This window comes from Tachypleus tridentatus, chromosome 9 (genome assembly GCF_004210375.1).
Source record: "Tachypleus tridentatus isolate NWPU-2018 chromosome 9, ASM421037v1, whole genome shotgun sequence".
In the NCBI taxonomy this organism is placed as follows: domain Eukaryota; kingdom Metazoa; phylum Arthropoda; class Merostomata; order Xiphosura; family Limulidae; genus Tachypleus; species Tachypleus tridentatus.
In genome coordinates this window covers 127,344,204-127,367,392 of record NC_134833.1, presented here as the reverse complement: position 1 = coordinate 127,367,392, position 23,189 = coordinate 127,344,204, and the positions used below count along the sequence as shown (strand labels likewise).

The window sequence follows — 23,189 nt, the reverse complement described above, 5'->3', positions numbered from 1 at the left end:
TCAAACTTCAACATAATAACAAACTTACACAGTTCTACAAATTTCTGCCCTTTACTTCTACAGGTGAGGAACTACTGCAGGGAGGTAAAATAAAAAGGTCAGAAAAGGATGCAAATGGTAATGAAGTTACAGGTGATTCTTTGACAAAGTATGTGTATAGAATGGACTGTGGGGTAAATAGGGAAAAAATAAATCAGATAATTCTACCATTAGGCACAGGTGGAGGATATACTTCACAGAACAGGAGGTATAGTAAAGAGGCTAGCAGAGATTCAGTTTTTGTGGTGCATGTAGGGGAAGATAGGTCAGAGTACCTAATTAATAAGTACAAAGGGTTGATAAATTCATTTAAGGAAAAAGGCCATAAGTTTGTCAGAAATACTACCAAGAATTAACTATATAGATGAAGTTATAAGCAGGTTACTAGGACTAAATGCTAGGCTTAGGTTATTATGTAAGGATGAGCAGACTGGCTAGTTGGACTTGTAGGATCAGTTTAGTAGAAAAAAGGAGCTTTTTGTAATGAATGGTTTATATTTCAATGGGGTAATGGCTGACTTGTTTGCTAAGGGTATTATCTGAAAGGGAAGTTTTACACAAGTTTTTACTTTCTGCTTAAATTAAGAATATCAAAGATAACATGAAGAAGATTGAATCCATTTGGATTTATTTTACTAAATATGGAGAAAAGGATTTTAGTGATAATTTGTTACAGACCACTGGGTGATACTGATGAAATTAGTAGGAAACTTTACAATGAGAGTAAGATTTCAGCTGTTAATGATATCATAATTATGGGTAGTTTTAATTTCAGGTACATAGATTGGGAAATGTTAGAGTCAAATCATGTGGGAGAAAGGCTTTTGGAAACTGTTCAGAATTGCTTTCTTCACCTTAGTTGAGGAACCTACTAGAAACAATTTTATTTTAGATTTGCTGTTAACTTCAAATATAAAAATAATTGAGAGAGTAAATTGGGAAACATCTAGATGCAAGTTATCATTGCTCCATTAAGTTCAGTGTTTTGCTGCACATGAAAATAAGGAATAATGATATTTTGGTTACAAATTTCAAAAAAGTAAATTTTTAAGGGATGCAACAAGTGTCATCCATTGTGAATTAAACAGTTATCTGGAGACACTGACCATATGTGGAAAATTGTCATTGCTTGAGTTAAAATCCTGTAATAATTATTTTCTTTGCTACATTAATAAATATTGTAACATTCTTTTTTAAGTATTATTATTTTTATTGAACTTTCTATAAGTTTATTGTGTTTCCTTGTTTTTGCCTTCATGGAAGATTTAATGCTATTTATTATTTCCTGTAACCAATTCTACTTGTAAGTAACAGAGATTGGGAAAACTGAAAATGTTAGACACACCAAATAGTGATTCTTAGTTTTATTCAAATGCATATTCTGCTCTGATCAGAAATTATTAATTATTAAACCTATACAGTTCCAACATTAACCCTTTCACAACATGTTCAGTATAATATACACAAGTTAAGTATTTATAGTACAACTTTTGATGAAGTAGATGTATCTTCACAACTTTTGGTAGACTATTAGTAAAGAGTGCAAGTTGTTTGTATCCAAAAATTAAGAGTGTTTAATCAAATATTTTTACTATAATTTTGTTTGAGAAAATATTAAGTCTGCTTTGTTACTAGTCCAAGTTATAAGTAAAAAAATTATTCTTCATCTCAAAAATCTCAAAATATCACTTGTGTCTGAAAACTCTTAATTACACTTCAAACATATATTCTTGACAACACTTTATATTTTGTTTTAGAGATTGATTTAGTATGTAACAAACCTACACAGTTTCAACATCAGCAATACACCTGCATAGTTCCAACACCAACAATAAACCTGTATAAATCTAACATCAACAATAAGCTTACATAGTTCCAATGTCAGTAATAAGCTTACTCAATATTAACATAACACAATAACAAGTTTTATTTTCCAAACCTGCACTCAACTAGAGATGACAAAGCTAAACCACATGTACTACTATGGTTCACATTGAAACTACAGTTATCAGAATAAACTAATGCTGGATAATTGTTCTAAATGCTTAAGAAATACTCAGAAAGAACACAAAAATGATTGGACCGTAATTTAAAAAACAAAAAGTGGAATTCTAAATGATAAAGCTCTTTTTCCTCCATTCCATTAAGTTCATAGAAAGATATTTTATTAACAACCTCACCAGATGTTTTTAGAAAAGTTTATGTTGTGAAGAACCAAGTTTATTAAATTACAAAGTTGTTTGGCAGTTATTATGGAAACTTTTGTTAGAATTTTATGTTAAACTCTTTAAATAAATGAAATCCAACTGAGAAACAGAATTTTGCAAAGCAATTAAAGGAACACATAATTTCAAAATGCTTTAGGTAAATTATATTTCTTGTCATCTTTTAAAAATTGATTTTGTGTTTCTATATGAGATTTACACCAAAAACTCTTAATGGGTAATCTTTAAAACATTATAATTTTCTTATACTGAAAACATATTTCCAACAGGTATTTAACTCTGTTCTCAATCACTGACACCCTCTATATACAATAAAGTTTTTGCATGCCACAAGCCTTACCTTCCCATGTACCATACAATTATTGTGGTTCAACTTTATCTTGCAGGCAAATCATCATGGGACAACCCTGCACCAATAGAAGTGGAACACACCCTCCTGATGCATGTGACTCCCTCTATTTCATTCTTCTGATCTATCACTTTGGGTTTAGACAGAAAAGGAAGCACTGTTTTTTAGTGAAGAGAATGGTAGGAAGTGTAAGAAGAGATAAGTACCTATCTGAAATATATTTTCAGTGTAGGGTGTGTGTGTTTTTCTTATAGCAAAGCCAGATTGGGCTATCTGCTGTTTCCACCAAGGGGAATCAGAACTACAGTTTTAGTGTTGTAAAACTGATGATTTACTGCTGTCCCAGCAGGGGATTTTCAGTATAGGAAAAGTATAAATTCCAATATATTAAATTACCTCTGCTTAAATATATAGCTAGAATCCCACACTGAAGAGGTAGAGGGAACAGTTTGAAGGATAAAAAGAAACATCCATCTGAAGAATGCCTTTGATGATGTTCTTAATATGAAATCATACATGGGAGACCACATCACTTCTATACCAGGTAGAGTATTCTTCAAGTGTGAAAAGAAGTATTTCAGACCTGATGGAATAATGGAGGAGCACAACCAAAAGGGAGAAAACAGTTCTAATAGAATTTGAACCACATGATACCATAATCTCAATCCAATTGAAAATAGGACTGTAGATAAACCCTCCACAAATAGTAACTTGGTTTGTTTGTTTGAAATTAAGCACATAGCTACACAATAGGCTATCTGTGCTCTGCCCACCATGGGTAACAAAACCTGGTTTTTTGCAGTGCAAGTCTGCAGACATACCACTGTGCCACTGGAAGGCTAATAATGTGGAGAAAAGAAAAACTGGGTATAGAGTAGCTAAGGCATAATAGACCACATGTCCTGACTCCAGCACTACCTAACAAGAACAGTTTGGTAGAATCAATCAGAGAAAGTCACATGTGCCAGGAAGGTGTGTTGCACTCCTACTGATGGAGGGTTATTTCCATGCGAGATGCAGTTGAATCATGATAATTATGAGGTATATGGGAGCATGAGGTTTGTGGCATACAAAAAGGTTTTTATTATAGAGGGCAGCACTCAACGAGTCTTTTTTTTAATTTTGCTCAAAGCTACACGAGAAAATATCTGCTCTAACCAACCCTAATTTACCAGTGTAAGACTAGAGGAAAGACAGCTAGTCATCACTTTCCACTGCCAGCTCTTGGGCTAGTCTATTCTCATTGAATAGTAAAATTGACTGTCACATTATAATACCTCACAGATAAAAGGGTGAGCATGTTTGGTGTGACAGGGATTTGAACCAGCAACCCTCAGATTACGAGTCAAGTGTCCTTACCACCTGGCTATGTCAGACCACACACTGAGTAAGAATAGCTGTATATGTGAACTTGGCTAATGTACTGTATCAGAATAAAGAACATTGGAATATCCTGGAAATAATTTACATTGTTATGACATTTTAAGGATCAGTTCTGTTACTCTAATACTGCTGATTAAGAAGCAAAAGCAGTTGCTTATCCAAAAAATGCCTGGTTTCACATTGAATGAATAATATAGAAAAAATTAGTAGTTTTAAAACTAGATTTTCTATTTTCTGTTTATTTCTATATGCCTATAATTAACATTTATGATCAATCCTTACTTTCCAAAAATTTTCTTAATGCCTTTTCTTTCCTTGGGTTCAGATTTACTGGAAATACTGGGGCTGCCTTGTGGTAAGGATAGCATGGACTGAGGAGATTCTCTACTTCTTGATAAGGTTGACCGAGGTGTTTCTCTACCATTTGGGTGTACAGCATATTCTGGAAGGGCTATAAAAATAATAATAGTATACAATTTGTGCAATGAAACAATAAAAACAATGGGTTTGAAATATAACAGTTGGGCTTGGCATACCTTCTTTGTTTTGTTAATATTCCTTACTGTGGGCCTTGTTTGATTTATGAATTAGTTCTTAGTGGGAGCAAGCATTTAAATTCTAATAAATGATATGTTATAACAATTTTTGTTTGCTTTTATTTATAATGATCTGCAATGGTCTACCTATACTACTAGTAGTAATCCCACATTTTTTCTGCTACGAACCCTCAAATTCACTTGTGAAACATCAGAGCAGGGACATTACGAAAGATAAAAAGTAGACTAACACATTTAGTAAATATTTTCATATGTTGAATTTTGTGTTATTAAAATCTAAAAAGAAATCAAGACATTTATTTAAAAAATTGAAGACACACAAAAACTCCATATACTTCATAAAATTAGAAACAACTTTTCAAAAGAAAAGAAACAACTTATTTTGAAAAGTTTTTCAAAAAAACCATGTGCAAAAAATAATCAAGGAAAAACCAACTTCTAGATTATGCACTGAATAATAATCCAAATAAAAAAGTTTCTGTATTAAACATTCTTACCATGCAAAAAAGTCTGAGAAATGTTGCATGCATCATGCACAAAAAAAGAAAAAACATTGTTGTCATGGGACCAAAGACATGTTTTACTTTATTGCTAGATTTACATATATATATTTTAATCAGATTAATTTTTTTAATATCTTTCTCTCTGCATGATTATTATCATTGCATTTCTTTAATAAAAAGTTGTGTGATTAAAATAATTACTAGAACAAAATTCCTAACTATAAAGTCAACTATCTGATGTTTGTACTCTCTGTGAAACAAGGTTTTGCAGATATTTATATCTTACTCTAATATTCATGAATTATAACAGCTATGCAATTGCTATGTGTGGTCCTAAAAACACTAAGTTAGTATCTCTAATGTGAATGATATCAAATCTTTGACATACTGTTTCACAACACACCACAGGACAATGAAAACAATTTAAAAAAAAAATCTCCTATATTTCTTAATTTTCCGTCAAATCACAGACAGGCAAACTGAAACTCTGAAACCTACACATGAAAATACAAACACTGAACTATTTTAGTTAGATGGCCTCTCATTCAATCCATTTCTTCTACTGTAGCACTGAACTGCTGATATTATCCTAACAGATGTTCTATCTCATCAAGCTGTTAGGAACTTAAAACATTTCTGCATTTTTAAAACTTAATTGATGAAAAATATTTTTTGATATATACTGGAATAGAAGATACAAATGAGAATATAAGCATAATCAAAATAACCTTTCATAAATACTGGTGACAGCATAAGGAAATACTAGTACCTCTATTAAAATCTAACAGTGTAGTAATATTAAGCACATGTAATTATTCATGAAAGAAAATGCAACCACATGTGAAAAACCTTACATATTAGTGTGAAGTATTTTAATATGTTACTAACACGTGCAAAACTTTTGAAATTTCTTGTGTTTTTTCTACATCCAGTTACATTTGAAACATATTTGGTTTTAAAAGTGTGTTCAAGTTAATGTTATAATAGTTGCATGGGATTAAAAAATGCTGTTTTACTCATAAAACGTTTATTGCAAATAGTCACCATGACAACAAAGCACCAGGAAAACATGCATTTTGATAGGAAAGGGTGCTCAAACCAAAAATTAAAGAACCATCACCTAATTCAGGTGCACTGGAGCTGCGTTTCCCATTTTTTAACTTAAAAAACCCTTTACCAAACGAAACCCCTGAACTTTTGGTGCGAGGAGAACGGAAGTTATCCAGACTAGGATGCTGAAAACTCTGTGGTGTAGATGAGGGATTGGTACTTGGAGACAATGAGATAGAGGCAGTAGTAGTAGTAGTAGTAGTAGTAGAAGCAGGAGAAGATTTTGTTGTCTCGAGAGATGATGGCTGTGGTCCTGGGGGAATTGATGCATCCACTTGGTGTTGTCGTAGCTGTTGATGGATCTGCTGTAAGACCTGTGCTCCGTGTTGCCGAGGGATTGTTCCATAATGTCTCTTGGAAGGGGGTGTTTGCTGCAAATAATTTAATATCAACACACCATTTCATTTATTTGTTGTTTCTATTAATAACATTAATTATAGTTGTTAGTATAGCAAATTTAATTATTCTTTATTTTCATTTCTTATTTATTATTATGCTTTTATTAAAAAAATTGTTTGTCATAGTTAGTTTAGAATTTATATTTAGGACTAACCTAAATCTTATAAATGTGGTAAAGCAGGGCTTATGGCCAAAAATATTATTAACAGTGAGGGTACCTAACTGATGAAACAATGTATTATTTAAATTGTAACATATGACTGCATTAACGGTTTTGCCAAACTACAAAGAACATTTTTCTGAATAGATGTCGTGCATGATCGGCTACAGCTACGGGTAAATTATGAGCAATGACAAACTGCGTGAACATCACTTCTGCATTTATGGTTTCATATTCTGAATTCTTACTCATAAATGTCATTATCTGCATCATTTTTGTCTTCGCCTCAGCCTTTTGTTGGTGAAATGCCGATTTTGTATGTCTGGAATAATCATTTATCCTGCCATGCGCCACAGAAAAATTGATGTGACAAACTGTACAAAACGTATGACTGTCACTGACTTTTGATGCAATGACTGGATATTTTGCACTACACTCTTTCCTAAGTTTTTGATTCACAATTTTAGTCCTTTTAGATTTGCCAGAAACAAGACAATCTGGTGAATGAGGCCTCTTTTTTTCCATCTTGTGAACGATCGCATTTGATGACATAACTATGGATTCCCCCAAGTACCCAGTATGGAGAAGCACCACACTCAAAGTATTTGTAGACGTTGGAGATACAAATATTTGTTATTATTTCAAGAACAAACATGATTATCGCAAGTAGCCATTTGGACTATGTCTTTCGTTTATTTTCAAAATATATTTGTATCTCACTAGAAATTTTCTTTTCACCCCTTTCAAGCCCTGGGGGAACAATTTATCACTTTATTGTATAGGCCTATATAATATATAATAATATGGGAGTTGCAACAAGTCGTAATATTTGTCTGTATGAGTGTATAGTCGTAATGCATATACCAAAATCGTAATAGTTTGCATCTCTGCTAATGTGATTCAGTGAAAATGTAAGAGTACTTGAATATGGACAAAATTCTCTACACCATTAAAAGTTGTTATATACAATATTTATATGTGAAATGTATTAAACCCATAATTGGAAATAACTTCCTTTATAAACTTTTCACTGTAAAAGCAATTTATCTACAATCAAAACACTTCATCCTCAGCCCCTATTATTCTTCTTTTCTTTCCAATTTTTTACTTATGGTGTAATACTTGATATTTGTATTCATTTAGAATTATTTATAAGCAGATGCTTAAATTATTTTCAAACACCTGTTTAGTAACTGACTACTGTAAGCTCTGAATAGCATTATAGTCTGTAACTTCTATCATGTATCATGTATGAATTAAGAGGCATATATATATATATATATATATATATATATATATATATGTTTTAAGCAAATACTTTTTTTTTGCAATTCCTGAGCTTTGCAAAGTTTAACAAAAAATACAGAAAGTGAATGGTAGCTCGCTACATTGAATGGTAGCCGCTACATTACCCGCTGCTGAGTCGGACTAACATTCTCTGCACTGTTAGATCTAGGCACAGTTGGACTACTCTTCTCTACAGAAGGTGTTATCTGACAATACACTGGGCTAGGAGATGATCCATGATGTCCATCCCTCCAAGCCAAAGGAGAAGAATGGGGGTCTGAGCCTCCAGGAGAAGTCGCAGACCGTGGAACAGGAGGAGGTTTATCAGTTACACGTGGTTCTAACTGTAATATTTGAAATAGATAATACAATTAAAGGTAAGTGTATTTGTTTTAGTATACACATTAATTTACAAGAACTACCCAATTACTGAAACATTTATAACAATAAGAAACAATTCAGATTAAATTAGAAAAATCTCAAATAGGTGAGAGAGATGTGTACTGCATGTTCATATAAACCATAGAAAAAAACATTTTTCTCTTAAGTTTTATAACCATCATCTGAACAAGTAACATCATAAATAGATCTTAAAGGTTTATCTGTATTCTGCAGTTGTCTTCAAATTGCATGACTGTACTTAAAAAGCTTTTGTTTTGTTATGAAACATTTGCCATTATACACCAAAGACACATATTTATAACACAAATCATGTTATTAAGACTAGTCTCTATTGGAAAACTTTAGCTGTAAGAAGTGATAGGGTAAAATAACCCTTAAAACTGTAAATAGTCAACAGCACATAAACCCACAAATATACAGTTCTAACAAGCAGAAATGACAACATGTAATATAATATCAATTTTAGCCAACTATCAATAGTTGTTCCATTGTGCCACAATCTAAGCAACAACAGCAGTTTCTATGGCAATACACTTGCAATGAGCCTCAAAAATACTAAGTCAAAAAATACACAACTGTGCTTAAATAATAGTAATGACATAAAGCTACTAAAACCACATTATGACTTGTGTAAGTATAGCCACTGCCTACATTTTACTGGTTGTGCATGATTGTAGCTGAAATTAATATATGTTTTAAAATGCTGGAATATTTGCAGTATTTACAGACACCAGCAAATGAGTGAATATTTCTGTATGGTACTTCATATATGCAGAATGCAGGACATGTTATTCAACTAAGTTATTCTCTGTGATTCTGCCAATAAGAAAGAAATGTACCAAAATTATTGGCCATTAGAGTTGACAATACCAAAAGGCCATTCAAGAACCTCACCTACTGAATTCTCTCTAATATAAATGCATACCAAAAAATAAAGGTTGGGGAAATAGTTTATTAATGTTCAAGTCCAATTCACACCCATAAATAATGATGTATATCCAAGAAATTAATGCACAACATATATAGCTGGCTATACAGATTTACATGACATTATGGTTAACAACTGAAAATGTCAGGAGCCATGCTTTCAATATAAAATTGTTTTTTATAGCAATATTCAAAATATCATATAGATAAAAACACTCTCTACTACAAAATCTTAAATAACCTGAAATATCAAAAACACATCTTTTTTTTATAATAACTCCATGTTTTGTCAGACTTACCAGGCAATCACTACTCAACTTTTATGCACACCACAACGATGAATAACACAAAATAGCAAGCCAACTCTTGATTACAAGACTGAAGTAGTTGATAAAGCACTAAGTTAATGGTGAAAAGCAAAGAAGTGTGTACCTGTGACAGTTAAAAATATGAATCTCCTACTGTCCATAGAAAATGAACAAGTCATGATCTGCAGATTGCTCTCCCTCCAACTAACTGACCTCTCCATTAAATTTGCATATTTTAAAAATGCCATACTGGTGAATAAAAATCACAGATATCTGTAAATTTGCTGAAATTTAACATCCATAACTATTGAGAGAGTTTTGCTTAAACACTTTTGTGGAAACAAAATTTTAAAAACAAAGTCAAGGAAGTAGGGTATTGTCAAGTATAACAATAACTAACAGTTAAATTAAAAAAGCAGAAACATAACTGAAACATAAAAAAAACTTTTTTTTAAACTCCACCTTAAATCTAAATTTTCCCAATTTTCTGATCAACACTGTCATCACTAAGATATTTAACAATTAAAGTTGTACATTGAAAAGCTTAAAGCATCATTTAACATAAATTTTGGTAACAGTGAAGAGACAAGTTAACAGAACAGGATGTATAAAACTAATATGGTTATTCAAAACAGTTGCTTGATTTTATCACTCATTTTTAGTATTATATATATGTTACAACAAACTTACCTTTCCATTCTCAGCAAGGGAACTTAGGGAAAGCAAAGGGTCATGGGGAGACATTTTATCAAGCTGCTTTCCATCTTGATGTGCCAAAACATCTACAAAAAGAAAATTTTCTAATAATGTTGGTTTCTAATAAGGTTTGATTGGTTCAAAAATTTAACAGTTAGCTCTTCCTAATTTTGAACTGACAAAATACAAGGGAGGCAGCCAGTCAACATCACTCATTTCCAACTCTTGGGATACTCTTGTCTGAGTGGGACTTTACTATCAATTTGATAGTGCTGCTATTTGCTGCAACAAGCTGCAAACCATGAACCTTTAAATTCATTTATTGAACATACTAACCATTAAGCCACACACAGCCTAATAAGAAGTAATTGATCTGAGCTATAGATTTAAACCCTTTTAACTCTAGAATGCCAGAATTAAATTTTCAGTCACTAACTCCATGTGGTATGGGCTCATAATAGCCCCATGTTGGAATTCTATGGTTAAAGTTATTTCACAAACAAAAGAGTCCAATGTAATTTTGATTTATTTATAATTAAGCATTACACAAGAAACTACCTGTGGTGTGTCAATCAGAGGTAGTGAAAACTAGTTTCTAAATATAAAGGTTTGCAAAGTTACTGGTGTGCTATAGAAGAAGAGCACTATTGTACTTAACATGTTCACAGCATGAATTTTCTGATTATACAACAGCAACATAAAGCCTCATTGTGAATTCTGTTTTGGAAACTACTAATTCTATGGCTTTGCATAATGCTTTATGACAGAATGACAGCACTGTTTAGCTTTCTCTTGAATGCACCACTAGTTGTGCATGACATCCTGTCTTTACCCAATTAAGATTTTGCCATCATATGACACCAGTCTTTTACACAATGATTTAAATAATAATAATCAAATCATCATAATATTTAATTTTGTTTCAATTGTTCATTGTAATTTTGCCATCTTTTAGAAGAATTATGAATAGTTCACAAGTTTATGGTCATAAAAAAAAATCTACTGTGGAGAGGAATATAGCCATCTACACAAAATAAATGCTTTCATATTGAACTTTGAAGATATTAGATGCAGTTATATCTTATGGATGCTGTCAGCCATGGGTGGCTCACAATGTCCAACAGAAATCATGAAAATGTACCATTGGTGGTTCACAATGTTGTGTACATGTTAAATTTGATATGCATTTTCAGTTACCCAAAATGCAAATCTGTTAGTATTTTTTATTCGAATCACACCTTACAGAGCATGTGGGATAAACAGCTATGTTAGAGATCTACATATCATAGGATTTAGTATTTTAAATTTCTAAATAACCTAATTTCAATTGCACTGCTGCAAGAGAAAAATTGTTTCAAAGAGCCACAAGCATGCATATACAGAATCATTAACAGAGTATGGAAATTAAAGAAAGTTAGTGTTCAGTGCCTTGCAAATATCAGGATGGTTCTCTAACAATAACCATGAAATAGAACATCTACCATTAATTCTGACATACAAAGGAAGGCAGACAATATGGACAGGATTTGTGGTATACTTCTAAAAGCCAAAGGAAGGCTAGAAATGTAAGCACTTCTCTGAAGAGAAGTAATTATACAAGATTATTAAGTAATACACAACCAAGAGGCAATAGCTTGCAAAAAAAAATTATTTAATAAAATCCATGGAAGAAGATAAACTAATATACCAGTGTTTAAAGTATGTTCCAAAAGTCACACTCCAAGCCAATGAAGGGCAATACCCTAATCTGCAAAGTGAAGAGAAGGTTTAAATTGGTTCAAAAATCCAACACCATGAAGCTAGGTTTATCCCTGATATCATTAATAAAACAATAAACAAATAATTGAAAAAAATTAATATTCACAAGCTAAGATTCATAAGCTTCCAGTTACATATTAAAAAAAGTAACTGTGTTCATGAAAGAGATGGCCAAAAAAGGGGAATCACAATAATTTCATTCAACAACACACCTATCAAGTACTCTGATCGGACTATCATGCATTTGATCCCCTTAATTAAGCACGTGATTCAAAATTGTGAACCTAAGATATTATCCAGTTTAGGGAAAGCCATACAATACAGGAGAGACACTGACATAGTTGTTCTCTGAAGAAGTCTGATTTCCTGGAAGCAGTATTGTGAGGTCATTGTTCAGACACAACAGCAGTTAAAACATGAACACAAGGAAGAATTGTCTTCAGTGTTGATAACCATTTAAAAAAAACATAATATATGTGGCTTTCTTTATATAGCATTATTTTTCTCTTAATTCATATCTGAAAATATAAGTCAACATACAGAGATTCAATAAAATAAACATACAAAAGGTTAAATACTTTTTACCACTTGTAAAGTCTCAATGACAATGAAAACAATTTGTATCAGGACATTTTAAGTTAATAATCTTGTGTGAAGATTCCAGACAATCTTTCTCTGTAATATACACTTCCTTTACCTGTTTTACAACTATAATAAAATCAGGTGTTGATTTAAAGATGTACTAATCAAGGGAAAACTATTTTCTTAAAAGTATATTGCTATGTTAGTACTTACCTTTTTTAACTTGAGTGGTGGCTACGTCATGGAGAAGTCTGTATCTACTAAGTGATGACTTCAACTCTTCAATTTTCTTTTCCTGAGATAAACAAAAACTTACATATACACTGCTAAATACATGTCTAAATTGTCACATTTCTTACTGAAGGTACTATAGTTTACTTTAGCTCTCATAATGTTCTATTGTCAAGTACCATTTATTTTTTGGTAAATGAGTTGAAAACAGCATGGTCAAGACATCAGTTACAATGTTATTGTGATTACCTTTTCATCATTTGCTGTGATAACAGACTGTAGGGCTTTCTTCAGTTTGTCCAGCTCAGAATCTAAAACAGTTATATATAATATTCAAGTTATAATGTTTACAAAAAATTCAAACTTTCCCAGCATAACCATACATTTCCATAAAGATACTTTTAAAATAGAGTAAAACATAAAGAAAGGTTTATTAAAGCAGAATCAAATGTGTGGCCTACAGTGAGTTATTTATTAAATTTGTAATACTTGTCATATAATCCAGAGTTGAGATCTTTTTTGTTAATAATAAAATGTCAGCCCACTGTAGTTTTCGTACTACAACTTTAATAATTCTTACTATCTGAAATGTGGTTATTCAGCACTACTTTTACTGAACCAACAATTCCATTGATGACCAGATTAAAAAAACGTAGTAGAGAACAGTAAAGGAATTCTTATTTAGCATTTAACATGCAAACATCAATGTTGTAAAATATGCTTCAAAGGCAGCCTTTGTGGTTGTTAATGTGACAGATGATCTCGTGCAGTAAAAACATCTCACACATGTGGTGGGAAGCAGCCAATGAATCCTCTGGTAATTTAGAAATGGACTTGAGGATGAAATTTAATTTAAGCCATTTTATGAAAGAACTTACTCTTGGTTGAGCTTTACTTCCACTGTATCATAAAATTTATGGCCAAAAGTATAACATATACACCAAGTCAAGGACAATGTTGTTGAAATGTTCAAGAAAGGTTTTAAATAAGTGGAATAAAATGGGTCCAAGAAGAATGCTTAAAGAACTTAAACCTACATATCCTGATCTATTCAATGTACCATCTAAGATGGAGATTTGTCAGTGTTTCAGAGCTCTGACAGTAAAGTACAAAAAACATGGTTCCCTTGACATTACTTCTTCTAGGGAAATACAGCAACCTTAAAGAAACAAACTGATGTCCATTTTGTCTCAATAGATCTATATCAATATTACACATACAATTACAGTCTGCAAGCTCAAGGTGCAGAATCTGAAATCACACTGATCAAGTGTAGTTATTAGTTTCTTGAATGAGGTCACAGAAAAAGAAGAAGAGTCAAACAGCTATCATCCAATTGTATCATCATGCCTATGTGCTTTACCATGCACGTCCACTTGGAAACAAAGTACCATGATGTTTATTAATTTTTTTGCAAAAAAGGTTGTAAGAGTTTCTTGATTCAAGATATGTCAATATACACAGTTTTTAACAGTTTTAACATTGGAAATGTTTTGGTAACCAATAACATTATAGTAAAAAGAACATCTTGGTTCATACATATTAATAACTTTTCGAAACTTTGAAACTGATCAAACTTGAACAAAAAAAACAATAATTGATCAATTATCAAATGTTATTATTTTGATACCACAGCAGACCTTTTGACTTGACTGTTTTCATAAGAAAACCTTTTGGGATTATAATCCCATTTTAAGATCTTTATTCCAGAACAGACAAAGAAAACTTTAGCCAATATCATCATCCATAGAATATGGAAAATATCTGGCTTATCAGAGTTTATTAAGAACTTATCAACATTAAGTTATTGTTTTTTCTCTAAAAAACAAGTGAGTTTCCATTTCATTTTATTAATGATATACAGTGGAGCGCCGTTAAGCCGCAGTATTTGGGGGGTCAACCTGCTTAACTGCGGCTTAAACCTTTGTGGAAAATTGAGGAAGCTACTGGTACATCATCATCAATGGAGTGATTTCTATTGGGTTTGTGGCCAATATTTATACAATTCAACAAAAATATCGGATTATTGAATTAAAAATAATACTTTAATTATTGATCACTTTTTTCACAGATTTACTGCGAATTAACTTTAATGTATGTAGAGGTGTGATTCGGTAACAATGGCAGCCTCCATAAAGCTGACATAGAGAGTGGATAAGATAGATTAACGGTCGATTTCTATTGTAATATATTTTATTTATTTCCCAAATTAAAGCAAATCCTTTTTAAATATCCCCTTGAAGTTATAAAGCCAGGATTAAATTTGTAAGCCGCATTTTTACATGTTCTTAAATTAGCGGTGACAAGACTTGCTACAGCAGCTTAAGCGATTTCGCGGTTTACTGGTCCGCGGCTTAATGGTGTTCCACTGTATTTAATAATGTATTCAAGAAAACCAATAAACCAACTCATTTAGTGCCAAATGTTTTGCATTATCCTGTGCCTTTTATGCTACCATATCTAGCCACTTATAGACTCTCTAAAAAAATAAAATTAAAAGACCAATTAGATAAGCTTATTCACAAATTAATGTGATAATTACTTTTTAACCACAGTGTTTCAGTGATTAAAACTTTTTAAAATCAAGAATACTATTCCAACAGTCAAACATTCCCATATCATATATAAATACTCATGTCCTCACTCCAAGAGAGGTTGTACTTGTTATTCAAACTCTTAAAAAATAGATTAAGAGACTCACACACATAAAATATCTGACATGATATTAACTGCACAACAGAGCTTGTGGAACTGTGGTATTGCTGTTCCCAAAAAAGTTTTCAATCACTGGTTCAAAAATATATCTCAAGAAGGTGGTATGGGTATTAAAACTTTCATTAAAATAAAGTAGAGAACAATGTTTTGACTTTCTTAGGTCATCTTCAGGTTAACAAAGAGAGAGTTTGCTAGTTTTTTCTGGTTCAGTTATCATGATTTATTCACCAAGACTTTACAACCAGAGCATAATTTAAATCAAAACTTCAGTGCCATTATGACTAAAAATGTGTGTAAAAAATATTTTCTATTGAATAGCAACAAAGATAAATTAATTATTCATCAAATTAATAAAACCAAACCAAAATTACCTAATGAACAACTTATGCTGAATGCGGCATTGTAAATTGTGTAAACGTGTTGAGTTTAATGTGACATTTTAACTTGTGAAAGAAGAACAAACTTGTTGAAAGTGATTTTCAAATCCTTGTAAACAGAACAAGCAAATTGACTGTGACTAACCCATAAGGAGAAGTTTGGTGAGTGTGGCATTCAAATATTTGTAAATAGAACAAAATAACTTACTGTGATTAATCTCAGTACACAGAACAATAATACAGAATAGTAGTATAAGAACAAATGGGGCACGTGCCACAAAACTATAGGAATCTCTTATTGCAATAATAGAGAGATATAATGTGATATACAGAAATATAACAATTTTTTCTAAAAAAGATCTATGCTTATGGAGGCAAGTTGAATTTGAAAGTCTCCTCAGTAGATGCTAATCATGAACATAAAAACATGACCGGATTGTTACTTTTATCTTAACCCACATTAAGTATTTAAAGTTGAAGATTCAATCATTTAATTTGGATTTAGAAAGGCTCCAATGACACTATAATAAAAATTAGGTTATGATGATTCTTTAGTGTCCAGTCTTCATTGTTTTTTCTTTAAGGTTTTTGAACTGACTCGGTGATCATCTACAACTAAGTGGAATATTACCATTTCAAAGAACTACTTTCTGATAGTAAGTTACTTTTGTAATATTAATCAATATAATTTTATAGGATAACTAAGAACGTTTTTGCACACATACAACTGTATGAGAAAGTATTAGTGCTAAGAGAGATAACAGGAAAATTTTGCTTTATGACCTTTCAAGACTTTTGCTACATCACTGATCTTGAACATGGTACAAATTTTGTAAACAGAAGAACTATGACAAATGTTAAAATCTGGCTAGTGTTAAAAAAATCATGTCACCATATGCAACCTTTTCTGAAATTGTTGGTTACTTACCACAATCAACTGATGGAGTAACAGTCCCATTGCAAGATAGTCTTGATTGTAAAGAAACCATTTCAGCCTCCTTTTCTGCTAAACGAGCCTGTATCATAATAAGCTGATTCTAGAAAGAAAAAATTAATTAACTACAGCATACTTCTTAAAGCATTCAAAATAAAACATCACATAGCCATGACAGACTTTATTTCTATTCTTTCAAGCACAGGCAAGGTTACCTAATATAACATTCAAAGTATTAAATACAAATTTACTTCAGACAATAAAAGACTGGTCTATGTATCTATTTATATATTAACACAAACTCGTACAATAAGAACTAGACTAAAATCTAGTTGTAAATGTTATGTAGTATTTTGATATCTCTTTATAAGATGAATTATCTGTTTTCAAAAAGCTTTAGATTTGACTTAATGTAATGTACTGGTAGTGTTGTAAGCATTATAGCAATAAAATATACATCTTACTTCCAACATTAGTTTAACTATTTGCTGTTCTGTAAGTACAATTTATCAAAACATTCAAGTGAAATGTTTTTAAAACAAAGCTATCAGTTTAGCAAATATCTGCCCCAAAAAAAATTGTCTCGAGGTGATCTAAGTGACCTTTTAATTATAACTATGTGTACAGACTCAAAACACTAAGTTGAAAACAAAGTTTGAAAACTATTTCAAACTACTGTATAGAATTTTCTGCCTGATAATATCTAAACTTAGAATGAACCACAAGAAAATGTTCTAATGTGCCTCAGCATGTAGTTTGGCTACAGAGACATAGCTTGTATCTCAGAATGGATGGTATGGGTATTAACACTTTTACTAATAAGCAGAGAACAATGCTTTGATGTTTCTAGCTATTCTGAGATACGTTTTTATTTCAAGCGGGTTTCTTATCATCAAGAACTACTTCACCATGGAGAGACATAGCTTACTGAAAAACTCAAATTCTTACTAGTTGTTGAATTATCACAACTGATAAGTACCAATAATTTTACACATCACTTAAAACATCTCATTCTTATAAAAAGTCATATATATTATTTAAACTTAATATGATTTCCTCATATCCATCAGTTCCAACCATTAAAGAAACAGTTACTTCAGATCTCTTCATGGATGTCAGCAACTGAACAAGTTAAACATTCATTTAATCTTCTACTTTTTGATCTACTTCACATCAGAATCTGTCTTTAACAGACAGATATCCACTAATTTCATTCTAAGTCATCACCAAATTCAACATCAATGCTATGATGAAAATATGATCATTTCTAATCATGAGAAACACTGGCTTACAGTAGAGCTATATTTCCATTGCATGGTTTTACTGCACTTATTATGACTATGATTTCATTGTTTTTTGAATGAAAAGTTTCAGAAAAAGAAACCTGAACTTATAAATTTCTCTCCCAGGACAGAATTCCACCCATAGACAAAGTTAACACCCATGAGTTTATCTCTAATCGTGGCTGCACAGAAGCTGAACTTTATCCTCAAAACATCTATTTCATATTTTACTGTATTATGTATATCATGGAAAATGTGTTGCCAAATGCTTAGATAATACATTTTGTTAAAGGTAATGCTTTATTATCCAAGTCCAAAAAAACTAATCTATCTCAGTATGTGTTCTAGATATCCAGATAGTCATTATGGCTTTGAGATTTTAACTCTCTTTCTTCATGTTTCTAAACTCAGAACATCCCAACATTATATGTCTTATTAACTCAGAACATCCCAACATTATATGTAGACTAAATTATTAACTCAGAACATCCCAACATTATATGTAGACTAAATTATTCTGTTGATACTTATCACTGAGTCAATGTCACATAAAAATGTTTACCTACTGAGCTTAAATAATAAATCAGTGTCACACTGAATATTTATGTTTAAATTATCTTGTGAAAAACATAGTACATCGTACGTAGAGACGGCAGAGTTAGTCATCCCAATATTTCACAATATATAAGGACTATTAACCACTACAGCTGAACTTTACTTAAAAGTTTACTCATGGAATGCTGTAATCCCACAGCTCAATCCACAAAATCCTATTTTGATTATAAATTCACAAAACCAATAAAATACAGATCCAGAACTGAATATACACTAAAGAAATAATTTTTAATCAGAGGAAGTATTGTATGATGTATCATCCTAATTATATTTTATTATACTCCATTTTGTTGATTATATTATAATTTCTAGTCTAAATCTGTATGTTACTGCTGAAAATGAATGTACAATGACCAACACCACTGTTTCATTTGTAGAAATTAAAAAAGAAAGAAAGGTTTAGTTATATCTTTATACATGCATATATATACACACACGTTATATAGTTAAATTTTATGATGTGCTTACAGAAGAACTTACAAACCTATAAGTTAAGAACAAAACAAAAATCAAATGTTCACGGTGTATGTGCATACTTTTTGCAAAGTGAGATATATTAAGTATTTCCAACAGTACAAATGATGTACTTTGTAATGTCTTCATACTGATAATAGAATACACATGTGCTCCCTAGTGGCACAGCAGTATGTCTGTGGACTCACACCACTGACAACAGGGCTTCAATACCTATGGAGGGCAGAGCACAGATAGCCCCTTGTGTAGCTTTATGCTTAATTTCAAATAATCAAGAATACAGGTGCATAAGTGTATATGTGTGACAACTTAAAACAAAATGTTGTACATACAATTTCAAAATGATTTAGTTCAGTATATCAAATAACTTAATTACTACTATTATGAAATGTATTTTTAATTCAATTATTACTTTGTTTAGTTACACAACTCAACTGTGATTCTGTTTTCTTACATAAATCAATCTTATCATACACTAACAGCATTACAGAGATAATACTCAGGTTTTAGCATTTGTGACATTGGTGCTTACCTTTTATATGGGCTCATTTGATGCTATTCTACTTAACGCACTTAGGTTAGGACTGCTTTCCAGTAAGATATCAAATAATGTATTAAATCCATTAACATTAATACACATACTACTGATAATACAATTAACTGTTCAACAGTAGCATGGTCCATCTAATTATATTTATAATACATACTTTTATCCTTTACAGTATGCTCAAAAACTTGTATATACTTAAATGTTTTCTAAAACTGTTTAGTACTGGAATATGGCTATATCTGACATGCTCATCATCAGTACATTTAACCGATTAATAAACTATATATACTTTAAGAATTTACAAATCTGTATGTGTACATTTCCTTATGTCTCCAAACATGGATATTTTTAAATACTTTAACTCTCTACTACACTGGTATTGCTCAGTTAATAATACTGCTATATGACAACTTTTGTGACTGCGTGAAAGTATACATTTATTTTTTGCCTCAATAAAGTTCTATTTTCAAACCTTATCATGCAACAGTCATGATTTTCTGATGAATGTGAAATAACAAAATGTTGAGAAAAAATAATTTAACAAAAAAGTTTTATGGAAATAAGTTGCATTTTATATTCTTACAGTGTGTATAAAAAAGCTGCTCAGAAAATTATAATAGAACATTACACAATAATTATTTTATCTTTATTAAAGTAGGATGAATTAATAAAAACTCCTAATCCAAAATGAAACATCAAGATCAGAACCAAAAAGCAACTTATAAATAAATGAAGCCAACAGCAAAATTACTAAAAGTGTATTTATTTTTCTTTATTTTTAAATGTATATAAATGTGTTTATTTCAGATAAATTTGACAGTAATTCCTATTAACTTCTAACATATTTACCTGAGCTATGACAGAAAAGTGTTTAAAATGACAAGGAATTATCTTTCAAACATTCACCTTAAAATAAATGAAACAAATTTGTTAACTATCCACTGTGATGCATGATAGTTAGGCCTTAAAGTTTAAGAAGAAAACTTAGAAAATTCATAATTTGTTTATTTACCTCAGCTTTCTTAAATGCTTCATCACAGTCCTGTTTTTCTTGCTCGACAGTTGATAACTTTAATCGAAGATTGGAAACTTCAGTAATTAAATCAAATTTACTGCTTTCAAGTGATGACCTGGTAAGAAGCTCCTTGACAAGGGTGGAAACGAACATTAGTAAGACAATGTATCAATTTAGCCCTTGTTTATTTCAAAAAATTCATCATAGTATTTTTTTGTTTAAATTAACAATTTCTTATCATGATTCTATAGATCACAGTTTAGATTTATTCTTTAAAACATGCAGTTTATTCATCATAACTTGCATTGGTATCATAAATATATTTATATGGCATTCTTGTTGGAGTTTATTTGATTTGGTAATATTTCCTGATACAACTTTTTTACACAAGTAATAAACCACAACTTTCAAAAACGTTTAGCATTAGTTTGTTGATGGTACTGCAATTATAACCCCAAAATATAATATTTTCTATAATTTAAATAAATATGAAAATATTACCTGTTGCAACATCTCTTCAGTATTATCAATTTGTTCTTTCTTTTCTTCAATGTCAGCTTCCAGTTCCCGCAACTTGTCTGTTTGAGCTTCCACCTGATCTGTTAAAACGCTCACCTACGTGATTGATTGCAAAAGAAACAACCAACTCACATATGATTTAGATTTAAATCTTCCACAAAGAATCTATAATAGTAGTTGTTTTTAGTCTGAATGGTATCTTATGTAACAAAGAGATTAAGCATCCAGGTATAGCTGTCCCTAATTTTGAACTATTGACCAAAGGAAAGACAGCAGCACCCACCACCATAAGAGCTCAGTCTGGCTCTAAAGTGAATAATAGGAATAACTGTCACTTTTATAATGCACTCATGGTTGAAGTGTCTAAGCATGTTTAATGGAACTGTGGCATGATCCTTAGACTTCCCAATGTAAAGAGTGCATGTTAGCCATTATATAACACTTAGTCAAACACACCACAAACACATTTTTACAAATTACACTGATGGTGTTGCACTGCACCAATTTTCTCAGAAGTCATTAGCTGATAATACTGCAAGACCCTTATCTTCAAATTATAGCTTTTATTATAACAGAAATTGACAGGATTTTCAAGTTTGGTAATCAGACCTTAGAGTTAATAATTCACCTTCAATTAAATATATATACCAAAAGTAGGGTTTTATACAAAATAAAAATGCATAACAAACTTTGCACTAACATGTAAAATGTAGAGATCTAAGTTATCACCAGTAGTTATTATAAGTTTAAAATACTTTTAAAACAACAAATAAAATCTGTGGAGAGCTTCAATTACATTCACTTTCAGTTAATTTATTTAGAAAATTATAAAACTGTATGGGATTGTATTATGCCTCCAGAGCCTATCATAACAATGAAAAACATTCTGCCCTTCCCAATGAGGATGACTGTTCTGTCTTAGATTAGAAGTTTTATTATTCACTATTTTATAATATATATACTTCTTTCTTTACTAGCATATATTCCTAGAATAACAAAGAACAAAAAATGATTTTGTCATATTTTCCCTAATATTAATCACTTTAGAAAGCTACAAAAATACAGTTCAACTTATTACTTTCACAAAACACAATATTAACCTGCATCATTAGATTTTCTTTCTCCATTTCCAACCGATGAATTCTTTCATGTAATTCTTCAATTTCTTCATTTTGACTTGAAGGCTACAAATTTTCATGTCATAAACAAAATTAACGATAAAGAATAATTTCAACAGATAAAAATTAAAAAGGTAGTATATTAACAAAATAAAACAAAAAATAATCAAAGTTGCTTGTGAAATAATGAAAAGGAAGACTGATTTGTCATAGAAATCAAAATTATGTTATTTATAATTATACAAGAGCTCTTCTAAAAGACATCACTAAAACTCTTCCACGTGCCAGTTCTTTCTCAATTAGAAATGAAGAGGTAACAATGTAGCTGGAAAGTACACTTACATTTCACAAAATATTCTAAAACTGTTTGAATGTAATACACTGTTAAATACATTGATATCTTAACCTTATAATATGAGGGTTTTTAACTTCTTCCTTTACTAGAATACACTCCTAGAATAACAAAGAACAAAGAATGATGGTGAAAGCTCAAGTCTTAGCCATACAAAAATAAAGAAAGCATATACAAACACACACACACACACATTACAAACAAAACGTGTTTTTACACATAAAAAAAACTCATAAAACTGAGTATTTGTACATATTCATAATACACAGGCATCTATTATAATTAACTTTGCATTACCTAGTAACACTGGTCAAGTGCATT

The 23,189-nt window shown here is 31.1% G+C and overlaps 1 protein-coding gene across 6 annotated transcripts in view; it reads right to left on the bottom strand.

The window, feature by feature from the left end:
• The window catches only part of Liprin-beta (liprin-beta 1), a 68,047-nt gene that overhangs the window by 17,363 nt on the left and 27,495 nt on the right, over window positions 1-23,189 (bottom strand). For 5 of the 6 annotated variants that reach the window (XM_076457137.1, XM_076457139.1, XM_076457141.1 and 2 more), the window contains exons 2-11: window positions 22,499-22,582; window positions 21,381-21,494; window positions 20,877-21,008; window positions 16,937-17,045; window positions 13,166-13,227; window positions 12,899-12,980; window positions 10,340-10,431; window positions 8,138-8,356; window positions 6,177-6,537; window positions 4,279-4,447 (exon numbers count right to left, since the gene is read on the bottom strand). In XM_076457137.1, the coding sequence (XP_076313252.1) occupies window positions 4,279-4,447; window positions 6,177-6,537; window positions 8,138-8,356; window positions 10,340-10,431; window positions 12,899-12,980; window positions 13,166-13,227; window positions 16,937-17,045; window positions 20,877-21,008; window positions 21,381-21,494; window positions 22,499-22,582 (1,424 nt within the window). The remainder of the gene's footprint in view (window positions 1-4,278; window positions 4,448-6,176; window positions 6,538-8,137; window positions 8,357-10,339; window positions 10,432-12,898; window positions 12,981-13,165; window positions 13,228-16,936; window positions 17,046-20,876; window positions 21,009-21,380; window positions 21,495-22,498; window positions 22,583-23,189) is intronic. The other variant, XM_076457138.1, reaches the window with a different exon arrangement.